Source organism: Mesoplodon mirus, assembly GCF_964341445.2.
Source record: "Mesoplodon mirus genome assembly, chromosome: 15".
NCBI lineage: Eukaryota > Metazoa > Chordata > Mammalia > Artiodactyla > Ziphiidae > Mesoplodon > Mesoplodon mirus.
The window spans coordinates 66,179,467-66,194,089 of record NC_138991.1 but is presented as its reverse complement, the minus strand read 5'-3'; the positions used below and the strand labels follow the sequence as shown (position 1 = coordinate 66,194,089).

At 43.3% G+C, this 14,623-nt stretch overlaps 1 protein-coding gene across 2 annotated transcripts in view; it reads right to left on the bottom strand.

Moving 5' to 3' along the window:
• PCSK2 (proprotein convertase subtilisin/kexin type 2) overlaps positions 1-10,398 on the bottom strand; it is a gene marked incomplete at both ends in the record, with an annotated part of 223,952 nt that extends 213,554 nt beyond the window's left edge. For both annotated transcript variants that reach the window (XM_082645679.1, XM_082645680.1), the window contains one exon: positions 10,222-10,398. In XM_082645679.1, the coding sequence (XP_082501805.1) occupies positions 10,222-10,398 (177 nt within the window). The remainder of the gene's footprint in view (positions 1-10,221) is intronic.
• Positions 10,399-14,623: the final 4,225 nt, after the last annotated feature.

Sequence of the window (14,623 nt, the reverse complement as noted above, 5' to 3'; positions counted from 1 at the left end):
CACAGATACAAATTAGGATATTCTCATAACGTTTCCTCACATGCGTGGTTTTCCTGATTGCAGTATCTCATAACACATCTGTCTGTCATTTAGTGAGCATCTGATGATAATGCTAAGCCTTTAGAATGTTTTCTAACCATTGATTTTGATATTTATTAAGTGCTTGCTAAAAGTACAGCACTGTGCTCGTCACTAAGGGGGCAGTCAAAGAAATATAAAATTTCTATTCTATCTTTTATCAAGTGTTAATCCAATAGGTTTTTGTTTTTTGTTTTTTTGCTGCACCGTGCAGCTTGCAGGATCTTAGTTCCCCAACCAGGGATTGATTGAACCCGGGCCCATTGCAGTGAAAGCCCAGAGTCCTAACCACTGGACTGCCAGGGAATTCCCCAGTAGGTTGTTGTTGGTGTGGAATCCCTGAACTTATAACTTTCCCAGTTTTGTTTGGGAAACTGGAATCTGTAAAAAATTTAGGGGTAAATTTGAGAAAAGCAGACTAGGAGGACCTGAAATGAACTGGTAACCAACAGGTTGGTTTATATGGTTAATCGCTCATAGAAATCCCTCTCAATCTGGTTCTCTCTCTCTTTCAGCATGAAAGGCTGGTGCAGTGGTTCTGATGATGCAGCGTCTGAACCACCGTCAGGGAGCAACAGGGTTCCAATGCTCATTGCAAATAGTTGGGAACATAAACATCATGTTTGATCTCCATTTCCTCATGTATAAAATTAAGGGTTAAACTAATGCCTTTCCAAGGTCTCTTCCTGCTCTGACAGGCTGTAACTCCATAATTTCAGTTACTATTTGTTAAAATTTAAATTAGTCTGGATAAATCAGTTAGAATAATCAGACAAGTATGTCACAGTATTTTGGTGGGGTACCAATCTCCAAGTGGTCTGACAAGTGTTTAGAAACCATTATCATAAAAATCATTAAAACCACATAAATTTGTCACCATAATAATACTTTTCTTCTTGTCCTCCCTTTACCACTGTATTTTTTGAAGCAACTGCCTACACTTGATACCTCTACTTCATCATACTTACTGCAGCCTTCACAATTTGACTTCCTTCCTGTCACAGACACTATCACTTTCCTGTTCACATCCCTCTGGGCCTTAGCATTTAGTGTATGAAGAAAGCCTCTGGATCTATTTGTCTGAGAGTTTTCTCTTGCAGCCAAATTCTGCTCTGTTTGAGCATCTGCCAAGTCAAAATGCTGGAGAGTCAAGGCCACCGAGGAAAAACTATCAATCGTGAAACAATATCTGATTGCAACTGACATATAAATACAGCAGTTCCCTCACCCCTCAGGCAGGATGACTCTCAGACATGTTCTAAACCATCTCCCAGAGTTTCCTGGTGGGGTTGAGCCCCAGTTACCCACAACTTGTGCTGTAATACACTCTTAATTCCTGCCTTCCCTTCCCGGTCTCAATTCCCCACTCCCCTACCGGTATTTACTAGAATCATGCCTTGGATAAACAACTTGCATTTAATCCTTGTCCCAGGGACTGCTCCTGGGGACCCAAACCGACATATGGTACTTCTCCTCTTCCCATGTGCTAAGGTGCCTCCTCCAATTGCACCAATGACTGCATCTCCAAAACCAGTGGCCACCATTGCCCCATTCTTTCTTTCTTAATCCTCATCTCCATTCCTTTCCCAGCCCTGCACTTTCTCAATTAATCTTCCGTACCCCTAACTGTCCGAGTTCCGTCTCCTCTTTCTCCCTCCACACCCAGAGTTCTCCAAGAGTTTGTGTTAGAACCTCTTCTCTTCATTTTCTCTCCCCACTCTCCCTTGGCAATGCTATTTAGCTATGGCACGACTGAGGTGCACGAGGATGGATGCTTGTGCATTTGACTTTCAGCTCCTTGACCACCTTCACCTCTTTTTGGCGTTGGTAACTCACCTCCATGGACCTCATCCTTGTCTGGAAATGCTCAGTTTGGGGAGTCTTGAGTTTCAACACCCTACTCACTAACCATAGCTTTCTCCCTTTCAGCTCTCTCACTACTAATCCCAATTAACCTTCTCTTCTATTTTATGGATATTCCATGTTTTAAAACTCCATTTCCTTCTCTCCCTACTTCCACCACCCCCACTTGAGTGCTATTGAAGAAAATGACTCAGTTGCTGCTGCTATAAATCCATGCTCTCCCACTTGCCCCCTCAGTACTGGCCAGAAGTCATTACCGGTCCTTTGTCAGCATCCTCTCCCATCCCCATTTGCAGAGCACAAGATTTTATCTCTTTTGAAGCCCCCATCCCAGCACCACTTCCCTCACTCTAAGAATTGACCTTGCCTCCTACACCTTTGAAATAACTGTGACTCCTAAGTGGATATTCTCCTGATATCCTCCTCTGTGACCTAAAAACTGAACTTCATCTGCTCATTCTTCTCTCTTTTATCTCAGAGAGAGGAGGGTTCCTTTTTCATGTACAGGCTAATCCCTTCACTTTTCAATAAAACCCAGCTAACCAAGAAATGAATGAAAATGAAGAATTTGGGACTGAAGAAGTTCTGGTAAAAGGACTTGTGATGCAATTAGAATTTAAGAAAAACTAGGAGAAGAATTGGGTGTTTAGGGGAGTCAATGCCACATTTAAAGTTATAAATGAAGGGCCACTCTAGGATCCTACAGTTTTCTTCATGTTCTTGTCAACTTTCTAATGGGGAAACTATCAGCATGTTGTAACATTCTTAAGTCTATTTCACTCAATATCAGAAAATTAACAGTTTGTGTCAATGTTTCACTTTCAACCTAAGAGTTTATTATTTTCAATTATTCTCATCAGAGAATCTCAACATATCACAACATTATCCAAAAAGCCATGGTCAAATGGGCTTTAGGGACAAAAACAATTTGTCAAGAAAGTTAGCTGCAAAAGTTTATTGCTTTTTCTATATACCTCATGTAGAAGCCATCAATTAATATGCAATCATTACATTTAGGATAGAAGAGAGTTAACTCAGATGTAATTTCTTGATTCCCTAACCATTAGAGGATTTTAGCCACTGAATCATCTTTAGCTATAACAAATACATCTTAGTAGACAAAGTCAAGCTGTAATTCCTGTTTTTCAACTGCCCTGTGATTCTTTGAATCTCAACTAATATATTCCAGAAATTTAGTACAGTGTTTCTCTTCAAAATGATGAATCTGAGCACAAATGTAAAATAAAGCCACTGCTGTAGTGGGGGGAAAACATTTGAACTTCAGGTTTCACATTTTATTTTTAAGCCTGACTTCTCTGAGCAGTTATAGCTGAATATATAACTATTGCAAATTTAACTATCAGCATTACTCTCTGATGTGCTATAACATTATGATCTACAGTTAATAAGACCTTTTGAAATAGAAATTGATTTCTAGATAGTCATTCATTTGAGAAAAAGAGGTGTAATTTCCCCCCTTCTTTTGTATTTATCAAGTTTTAACTGCAGGCTTTATTTTCTCTGCTCAAACAACTCATGTATTCTACTATTGATAATTTCTAAGTTGGGAATTTTAGGGAAACACAGGAGTCTGTCAGTCAGTGATTTGCTGGTTGTTAACTACTTCTATTTCCTAGCTAAATTTCTGCCTATTAATAAATGGATATTACAGGGGTAGTTTCTTAAGACTAGTTCTTCAAGTACTTTCTCTCTGAGCTGACGGCTTAAATCATCATCTTGTGACCCAAGTGTCTTTATCAGTCAAGAAGCACAGAATGAGTATCTACTATGAGTAGGGCGTATTGGTTGCCAGTGCGAGCAACAGAGAGTTGAATGGATTTTATATTCTTGCTGGAGAAGACAAGTCACAAAGACCTGAAAAGTTGGTTGATGTTATGAGATGAAAATCTAAGAACTCTCATAAGCCTTTAGAAGATTATTGTTGTTGTGATTTGCCTTGGTTTGGTTAACAAAGTTTGGAGAGTCATTTCAACAGCTTGAGAAAAGGAACATTTATGGAGAATGTATTGGTTTAGGTAATACTGGTTGTTCTAAAGATAAACTCCCAAATCTCAGTGCCTTAATGTAATAGTTTAATTTCTGCTTCATGTAAGGAATGAGAAATTCTAAGTTAGGAATCAGGGACCTGGGCTCCTTTCATGTTGTGACTCTGCCATCTTTAGCATTTGCTTCCAGAGTTACTGTTCTCAATCACATCAAGCCTCAGAATAGAAAAGAGTGTGGAAAATCAACCTACATGGAGTTTTTATGCATCAGGCATAGAAGAAAAGCACATCACTTCTGCTTACAATACATTGGCTGGAATTGTCATATGACCACACTTACCTGCAAAGCAGGCTGGGAAATGTGGTCTTTCTGTGGCTCGTGTAGAAGAGGAAATTAGTTTGGTGGCTAGCTTTAAGCCTCTGTCACAGAGTTCTTTGGCTGGGAATTTGGGCTGGAAGTTATTAGAAACTCAGATGCAATGCTTGCATCTCCCACAACCTGGATGGGCTTTCTCATGCCAACTAGACTCCATTCTCCATTCTATAGCAACTAGTGGGTCACATGTCCTAAAGAAGCCAGTATGATTGGTTGAGATAATTACCATGGTCTGTAACAAATTGTAGACCACTGAATTATTTGGGCCAGGCCATCTCATGGACCATGGTTGACTCATGGATGGGTTGCCATTGGGTTGAGTGTCTATTCCTCACTCAGTCAGTTGTCACTCCTGAGAAAGTATAACTCACAACTGCTTTCTTGAGTTAAAAAAAAAATGTGGCTAGGTCATCACCTTATTATTATTACTACTACCAATAATAGGGTTTTATTCTATGCACTCAGCACTGTGTCCAGGACCTTACATGCACTATATTATTGATTTTTCACAACTCCCATATTTTACTAACCATTTCAAATAAAATAAGCCTCTGAGGGATTTCATAACTTAGCCAAGTTTCTGGTGCTGTCTAACCCAAATCCTGTCATCTTTACCTTTTAACATCACTATTCCTGGTTTCCTTCAGCCAGAGGGGCGTTGGGCATAGCGAGTGCTGTGACAGATATGACTGGTGACTGGTCCAAGGGAAAGGAACAGATTATATGCAATAGAAGTTCCAAAGAGATAGAAAACAACCAGAGAAGGCATGAGGGAGGAACTTGGACTTGACCTAAGGCATAACATATTAAGTTGGGGTCCAAGAGGAATTCATGGCAGTCATGTTGGGGAAATGGGTTTCTGAGCTCTTTCCCTTTAGCTATCATGACAGTAGATCTTGTAGTTCCAGAAAAACTGTCCCTTAAGGGTTTTTAAGATAAGAATCCTTTTGTAAATACTTAGGATCAAATCTTTTTCCTGTTATTTCTGCCTTCATCCCCCAAACTACGTTAAGAGGATGGGGGAATATGGTTAGAGGATTCTTTTGACTGACAATTGATTGTGTGTGGAAGTGAAAGTAAAATTATATAATATGGATTCAATATTGTTGGGACATTAAAACACCATTAAAAGGGTGAGAATAGGACTTCGCTGGTGGCGCAGTGGTTGAGAGTCCGCTTGCCGATGCAAGGGACACGGGTTCGTGCCCAGGTTCGGGAAGATCCTACATGCCGCGGAGCGGCTGGGCCCGTGAGCCATGGCCGCTGAGCCTGCGCGTCCGGAGCCTGTGCTCCGCAACGGGAGAGGCCACAACAGTGAGAGGTCCGCGTACCGCAAAAACAAAAAACAAAAAAAAAAAGGGAGAGAATAAATATTCAAGATACATATATCTGACAAAAGATTCCTATCCATAATAGGTAAAGAACTCCTACAAACCTAAAGCTAAAAACTACCCAAGTGAGCAAGAGGGGGACTTATGGAATGCTGATAATATTTTATCTCTTGATTTAGGTGCTGGTTACACATGTGTGCCCAGTTCATGAAATTTTATCAAGTTATGCTCTTTCCTAAATTATATTATACTTTAATAAAATTAAAATGACCAGAAGTTTATTCTTTCATTACATAACAGCACAATTATTAAATTAAAAAAATTTTTTAACAATTATACATATAAAAGCTGTCACATGACTTTACTTGTGTAATCATCCTAGCCTCATCTCTACATGGATAAAAAATAAAACATATTATAGTAAAAGAAAAAACTTAATTGTCAGTTGTTTGGATTTCTACCTTAATTCTCACATGATTTTTGGCCAACCCTCAACACATTAATAAATAATTTTCATTTTCTTTTTCAAAGGAATTAAAATTAGTAGTGTATTGAGAATTTTAAGGCAATCTTTAGAATAACGTCTTTGTCATTATTGCAAACTCACTCATTCTCCTAGACATATGCATCTTCTCTGGTGAACTTACATCTTTGGGCCACATCATGATAAAATAGAAAATTTTAGTCTCAACACACCTTTCTGAGGGCAAAGTTATAGGTATTTTTATTCCTTTTGAGAGAGGAAATATAATTGTTTGCTCATGGTCTTGTAAGAGTTAGGCAAAATAATCAACAAATATTCATTGAGTACCTTATATATAGGACACTGTGCTAAATATAGAGGTTATAAAAAGACATAATATATTGTCTCTTGGGAGATTTACAACTTATCTGAAGAAGTGTATACTCATACACATTAGTTAACAACATATGTTAATACCAAATAAGTATTAAATATATTGTAGAAAAAAGAAATAAAGGAAAGGAAAAATATCTGAACTCTAAAATGGTGCCCAAAAGGCAGAGTTCTTGGCAGTCAGGGAAGGCTTCCTGGAGGCAGCATGATAGAAAAACAAAATTATTTTGGCTTTAAATCTGAGTTTTTTTCACTTTCCAGATATAAGCAGTTACTTTTAACCTCATAGAGCTTTAAGATTTTCATCTGAGAATTAGAGCTGATGCCAATAATTTCTACCTCACAGAGTCATGAGGTTAGATGAGATAACTTTGTAAAATAGTAGGTCCCTCCCTTCTTTCATATGAATAAATAATTGCTGAGAATCTTTGCTGTCTGACACTGAGCATCTGGAAGGAGGGGGCGGTAGGGAGTTGGGAGGTATCCTAGGTGTTAGAAAGAGGAAGGAGAAGGAGGTATTGGGGGTTTAAAATGAAAACTGAGTAAGAAATGTTGACAAAAGTACAGTACAGCATGACAAAAAGAAGACGGGACAGTGTTTGGGAGACCTGAAGGAATAAGTAAAACTAAGGAAGTTTTCTTACAGCCTGGCAATAATATGCTGGCTCTGGTGAGGAAACCAGAAATATAGAAGATCCCATCCCTGAATGTTTAACTTTTAAGTCGGTAGACAATGCTTACACCCATATTTACTTACATATATGAACTGACTAGAGGACAAGTAATGAAATGTCCTAGCTTATGTCATGTAGTCTTTGCTTTTTTTTTTTTTTTTTTTTTTTTTGCGGTACGCGGGCCTCTCACTGTTGTGGCCTCTCCCGTTGTGGAGCACAGGCTCCGGACGCACAGGCTCAGTGGCCGTGGCCCACGGGCCCAGCCGCTCCGCGGTATGTGGGATCTTCCCGGACCGGGGCACAAATCTGTATCCCCTGCATCGGCAGGCAGACTCTCAACCGCTGCGCCACCAGGGAAGCCCGTCTTTGCTTTTTTATCCCACAGGAATTTGGAGAAGGGAAAGCTCATGGCATCAGGGAAAGTTTGGAGCTCAGTCTTGGGGGATGGGTGGACATGGATCCAAAGGAGGAAAAGAGGGTTTATTCTAGACAAGTGTAGCTTCGTGCAACAATTCATCAGAAGTATCTTGCCATAGACTGATTTTTACTTAAATACGTATCAGAGCAAAAATCATTCGGATAAGAGTACTTCTGAGAGGTATGGACAGGTAACTAGGAGATGGCAAGGTAAAAAGCCCGTTTCTCCTGGATGGGAACTGCCGGTTTGAGACTGTAATGCAAAACTAGTGGGCTCCTCTCGAAGAAAGGATGGGAAAGAGGCTTAGGTATCTGATTTCACCCCAAAGTATGAGTTCCCTGAGATTTTAAGGTACATGTATTGAGAGGATTCAGATTCATTTATGATGAGATTGTCTCTACACCTCCTTGCTCAAGTTCCATCACCAAAACTGTAAATCCTTTATTGGGCTGTTCACCTCTATACAAAAAAGAAGTAAGCTTCTTGGAGAAAATATTTTAAGACATTATCAGTCTCAGCTACACCTAGATTTGGTTACATCTCTAAGATCAAATGCTAAGGGCATATTTTCCAAAGGGGAAGTAAAGAAGATAGTGATGTCTGCCCACCCCATGGAAAGGACCCTGTTATGGGGAGAGAGTAACAGGTATTTCCGCATCAACCGCAGCCCTTTCACAGAGCTTTTGTTTTGTTTTTGTTTTTTTAAGAGCCTTTTTAAAGAACCTGATGCCACATCCCTTTTCAGCATACCCTAAAGGCCAACGTACCCTGCGGAACACTTAGCTTGGTGTGGCATGGACTAAGGGGGTGAGAGCATAAGTTCATCTCTGGAAGATCTGGGTTTAAATTCTTGGCTGTTTACATCTTGGGCCTTTATCTGAGCCAATTTCCTTAGCAGAACCATAGGCTTAACACTAATCGTAGCTTCCTCGGAGTTGTTGAGAGTATTAAAGAAAAGTATTAAAGGAAAGTAAGGACTCCATCACATAAAGGTGCCCTATAACTGTCAGCTAATAATAATCACCACTATATTTATGGCGCCTGGGTCCTGGATCTTGCCAAGTTTGGGCCAGGGGTAAGGGTGGGAAGGAAGGAGGGTCTCCTTGTTTACTGTATTGGCGGCACTCTGTAAACAGCCCCCAGGCCCTGGGCTAGAGCGGCGGCGGGCTGCACCCTCAGCTGGCGTCTCCTCTCCCGTGCTCCACCCACGCTTCCCGGGAGCAACAAGTCCCTCTGCGGGACCCGCCCGCGCGCCACAGGCAGACCCGGCGCTGCCTCCCAGACCTCTGTCAAACTCACTGTCAAACCCATTTGGGGTCGAAATCGCGGTGGCCAACGCCCTACGGAGGCGGGAGAACCCGCAGCAGGTGAAGGAGGCTTGCAGCGGCTGGGAGGGAGGCTGGAGACGTGGGAAGTCCGGACCGAAGGGACTGAGTCCCAGTTCGCGCTGCCCTTGCGAGGCAAGGGCAGCATCGAAGCACCCACAGCTCAACTCTAGCTTCTCTCCTGGGATCAGGAGGGAGGAAACGGGACCCGGAATCCCACAGACCTCCACCCGGTCAGCGCTCCGGTCGACAGATCGCATCCCTCCGTCCTCCAGGCTCAGCTCGCCCCGGTCTCTCCTTGCACCCTCACTCCACCGCACCCCTCGCCAGGTCCCCTAAGGACACTTGAGATCCTTGGCGAGATATTTCGCAGGAAGCAGGTAGGTCAGCCGCGGCCCCCATCCAGTGCTCTCCGCTCCCTTCCCTCCCAGACTGGGTACCCTGGCGTCTCCATAGGAGTCCCGAGGCATCCGAGGCTGGGAACCTCATCCAGCTGCCCAAACGGTTGAACTCTGACAAGTTCTTGGAATGGGGATACCCGCTTTCTGGTGGGAAAGCCAAGCCGGCCGCCCACATACCAGGAGAGACACCCCGAGTTCTCCGTAGGGAACTCCCCTCAAAATCTACCTCTCCAGCGTCTGCAGCTGCGAGTTGAGAACTAGAGAGCTGAGTACGCTCCGGGGTGGGCGGGCGTGGGCGTGGGCGGGGGAAGTTCAGCCCCGATTTTGGAAAGAAAAACCAGTTCTGTCTCCAAGTCTCCTGGAGCCAGGGAGCTGCCTTCCCTGGAAAAGAGCCGGGACAGGAGTCAGGGAGGGAAGTCCTCCTGGCGCCGGGTTCGAAAAGCGCGGAGACAAATCGCAGCGTCCAAGCTTCCAGCCTTGTGCGTCGGAAACTACCCGTTCTCCGGGAGGCAGAGGCGGGGGATACATCCCTGACGAGCCTGCCAACGCCAAGCCCAGCTGTTCAGCACTTCGTACCTCATCCCCAGGCAGCCTTGAGAACTTGGTAGCTCGGACAGCAGCCCGGGCGCACCGCATTGTTTGAAAGGTGTTACACGGTTTTCGCCACCAAGTCAAAGAGCAATACATTGTTTTTATGACCTTACGAGTATAATTTGAAGGGCATTTTAATTACATAACCCGTGAAAGATCACCGGAGGCAACGTTGTGTTAAGGAGCCGATGGCAGAATATCTGCATCGCACAAGAAAGAGAGAAAACTTGCAAATCTGCAATGAGATTGCGCAGGGCTGCCCCCGTTTTGAAACAACATGCGAAATGCAAGAGAGGTCTTACCTTTCGGACTCCAAAACCGTGTTCTGCTGCAAGTTGGCGAGCTTCTTCCTCTCCTCCTTTATGCAACTCCACAAGAAAATGATTCGTGAAGACCGGTCTCTCGGCAGATGCAAAAACCATGACACAGAAGAGGAGCCCGGCGACCGCCTTCCACTGGGAGACACAGCCACCTTTCATCTTTCTTTGGGAGTGAAAAGTGGTGTTAGGAGGCGCGCAGGCTGGCGGAGCAGTGGTCCCGCAAGGAAGGTGCAAATAAAAAAAAAGAAAAAATATATATATATAGTTTTTGTTGTTGCTTGTTTTAAAAAAATCTTTGTGTAGAGAAAAACACTGATTAGGGGTTTGGAAAGGAGCAAATCAGTGTGTTCTCTAGCATCTGGCTGGCGGGGAAGCCGTGTAGTCAGGCAGCCCGGCTTGCTCGCAGAGGTGCTAATGTGGAGAGCTGTGTGTATCTCAGAGAAAGAGCGAGTGTATCTGTGCCTGATGCTAAATCTGCATTTTCAGCTCCTCCTCAGCTCCAATTCCAGTGGGGCGGGAGGAAGGCTCCAGCCTGGGTTACGTGCGCCCGCCGGCAGCCAATGAGGGCTGCAGAAGCGGCGGGGCCCGCCCCGGGCCGCCCCGGGCCCGCCCCTGCCCGCCCCCGGCCGGGCCGGTCCGCCTCCGCCGGCGGGGGGCGCCGCGCGGCGAGCCCGCGCCCCCGCCCCTTTCAGCACCCTGGAGAGCGCCTCCACCTCCACCCGGGCCCGCGCGCTCCCAGGAAAATCCCCCCAGCTGTAATCTGGTCGGCGGCGCCGGAGTGATGTCATTGTTTGTGGAATCTGCAGGGCTCTGGAAAGGGAATTACGGTGTGTGCCGCTCTCTGAGGCCCCGAGGGGAGCTGGGGCACCGGCCTCTCCCGGTTCTTCTTCCCTGTTTATTTTCTGCTGCAAAACAACTCTCTCTCTCTCTCTCTCTCTCTCTCTCTCTTTCTCTTTCTCTCTCTCTCTCTCTCTCTCTCTCTCTCTCTCTCGCTCTCACGCACACACACACACACACACACAAGCACTCAAGGCATACTTGCTTCCCCTTCTCTCAATAACAAAGCAAACATCAACCCTCCTCCCGCCACTTTGGGCAAATCCCAGGGCAGGGTTGCTCCCCTTCCTGGCAGGGGAGGGGGGCGTTGGGGAAAGTAGCCTTCTTGGGGTGACTCATGGGGGCGAGAGTGCAGAAGCGAGCTATTTTTTAATTATTTTGTAGGCTCCAGGCGGGTCTGGAACTAAACAGCTGGGAAGCCTGGCAGGAGATCAGGCTCGCCCCCATCAGTAAGTGTGAAGAGATGAGACCCCTCCAGAAGTCTGGGCTGCTCTGCTGAGACTGCCTTCAAGAAAGCCGCGGCCGGGATCGCCATGCCTCGAGGTGCACTCCCAGACTTGAGGACGCTGCGCAAGGACAGCCAGGCTGCGCTTTGGGAAAGGCGCAGCCACAGATCCCAGGCACTGGGCCGAGACTGGCTGAGCGTCCTCGACTGGGGCGAATTCAGGCCAAGTGGCAAAGGGTCAACTAAGTTATCCAGTTAAGAAACGTGCATTCACAGTCTAGGAACTGCTTACTACTGACTTCTTCCTGCCCTAGTGAGAGGAAGCAGGGAGGCGATGTCTGCAACAAAATGAGAGTGATTGTCTTAAAGCAACTCAAATAGTGTTGAGTTACAGAGTACGTACACTGATCTTGCCTGTGTAGCTCGATCTTGACTGTGTAGCTCCAAAGTCCAAAATCCTGCCTTACTTGGATAAGAGGTAAGAGATTTTTTTGCCTAGAGGCTTAAGTGTATGCAATACATCCAGAGAGAGAGGGAGAGGGAGGGAGGAGCAAGGGGGAGAGAGAGAGAGAGAGAGAGATTATAATATTGACACATTACATATGTGTGTGTTTCAGACTTCCTCCTTTTCACTTTAGCATGAAGTTAGAATCTACACAAGAAAAACACTAATGGTAGAAATGAATACACAATGCCACGGGACACACTGTCTTTGAAACAGATCTCATTGTTGACAGAGTTGGCTGCCCGAAAGCCCTTTCAAGCATTGCCAAGTAAAAATGTAGGGATACTGAAGACTTTGACACAAGCACAAGAAATCTGTATGCAGTTATTATTATTATTTGTATTATTATTACTTGAATTTCTTTAAGAAAAGCTAAGTGAGATGCTGAGAAAGTGCTAGGACACAGGCTAAAGACGAAAGGGGCCAGAGTAGAAACAAAGTTTCTGGAAAAGTATTAATAAAAGGGAACTGAGCTACTCTAGTTTCCTCAGTTCTTTACTGCTCAGAGGCTCATTTCTGCCAAGATTAAAAAAAAAAAAAATCACCCTATCTTACTCTACTGCTTACCCCTTAGAGTCCATCTATTTGATTCTAACACAAGGTTTTCTTGCTCAGAGACCTTCAACTCTTCCTTTCTCTTACTTCCTTATATTTTACCCATATTTTGAATCGAAGTACTAGGCTGGTATGAAGAAATACCAAGTGGTTCTTCCTGCCCTGTATTGCCATTTGAGAAAAATGGCACCAAAGGTGAAAATTACATTCGATGGATTCACAATCATGGAGAGCATTTCAAAAGCAGCAACAGAGATAAAAATCTAAGCCTTTAGAAAAATAGATCTGAAGAGCATCAAATAAGTCAATTTAGAAGATTATGGGTGTTGGGAAATAGTGCTGCTAATGTAGCTAACTCTTTCTCAAAATGAACACGAAATTACCATCTATTCAGAGATATTTATTAATTTTTTCCTGAAACCACAGAGCAATACTTCATTTCCTAAATAAATTCCAAAGATGAAATGCTAGTAAATGTTGAATCTTATGTATCTGCATTTTAAATAATTAAAACCATGTAAAATTGGATACAAGCTAAATAAAGCCTGGTTAGCTGATTAAAATAAGCCATTTTTAGTGGTTTACATAGAATGCAGCTCATCGTAATACTGTCAGAACAGCAAAGCAAATGAAAATGGAAAGTTTTTGTGATGCAAATGCTAAATTTCTAATGCATAGCAATGTAGTAAGCAAGTGGAGGAAATGTATTGATATTATTTGAAATACAAATATACATCCATGTGTTTTATATAACTATTTCTAGCTCATTTTTTTGATTAACAATAGTAACTTTGGTGTAAGAAGGTGAACTGGAGAGTGAATGGCAGCAGAATATTTCACGGACTGAAATGGAATCCAGTTGACAGGAACTCTATTGTACCCTCTGCTGTCACTGGCTATGCCACTGGGGTCAAACCATTGCATCTCTCAAAGCCTCTATCTCCTTATCTATAAAAGGAGACAGTTGAATTAGATACCTTCCAGGTCTGAAAGCCTACAATTTCAAAGAGATGTCAAAGTACAGACTGTGATGTAGAAAGCGTCACAAATAGCTTGAGGAATGTTGAGGATAATCATACTTTCTTAGGTAACATTATGGTGGCCAATAGATCTCCTCTCTCAAGGAGTCTTGTGTTTACTAATTTTGTGAATTTGAGGAAAGAGTAACTGATGCAAACTGGCTGACACTCAGATTCAGACATGAAAACCATCAGTACTGAGGTTCTTACTATTTAAGATACTGTTGTATATGTAGAGAAAACATGGGTATTTGGTTCTGGTTCATATGTGGCACATACCCCTACAGTTTCTTTGAAGACATTGTCCTGAAAAGACCAGAATATTCCCATTTTATGGCCTCATAACTGTAAATGAGTAGGCTTATGTGTAACTAAAAGAGGCAAAATCACCCAAAGTATGATTGGGATCCTCCCATTCAGATGTATTTCTGGGGAGAATTTTGGGCCCAGGGAGCTTCAGGTGAAGGGAAACCCATCACTGCGGAGGAGAGAGAAAGGTAGAAGCAGTCCGAGGAGAGATTGCTGGATCTTTGAATATTCTTTGGACCATTAGGGAGAAGATCTTATGTTTCTATTCATTTCTCTTCAGTTGGATGGGTGTGTAATCAAATTGGGTGAGATGAAGGGAAATAAGGTATGAATAACAGGATGTACAGTTCAAAATACGGCCTTGTTAAAAATCAGGTTGGGCTTTTCCATTTCTGTTGAGTTCATTCTGAACATTTTAAGTGCAGTAATAATAATTTCTTTGGGTGCCACAACTCTCTACTATCATAGTGTATTACCAACCTTTTCAGGTAGATTCCTCCTAATGACACTGCCCTCCGTCTCCTCTCCACCCTAGTCCACATTTGGGCTTTCTGAAGTACTATGATTTATCACCTTATAGGTTTCTACCAAATTTTGAACTCAATACTGATCAAGTTTTTTAAAAGTTTTCTCCAGATAATTCTTATTTTCTAAGATGTCACTTCACTTCCCTGTAGTATTTATTGACATTCTCATATTTGCTGTAACTTAAAA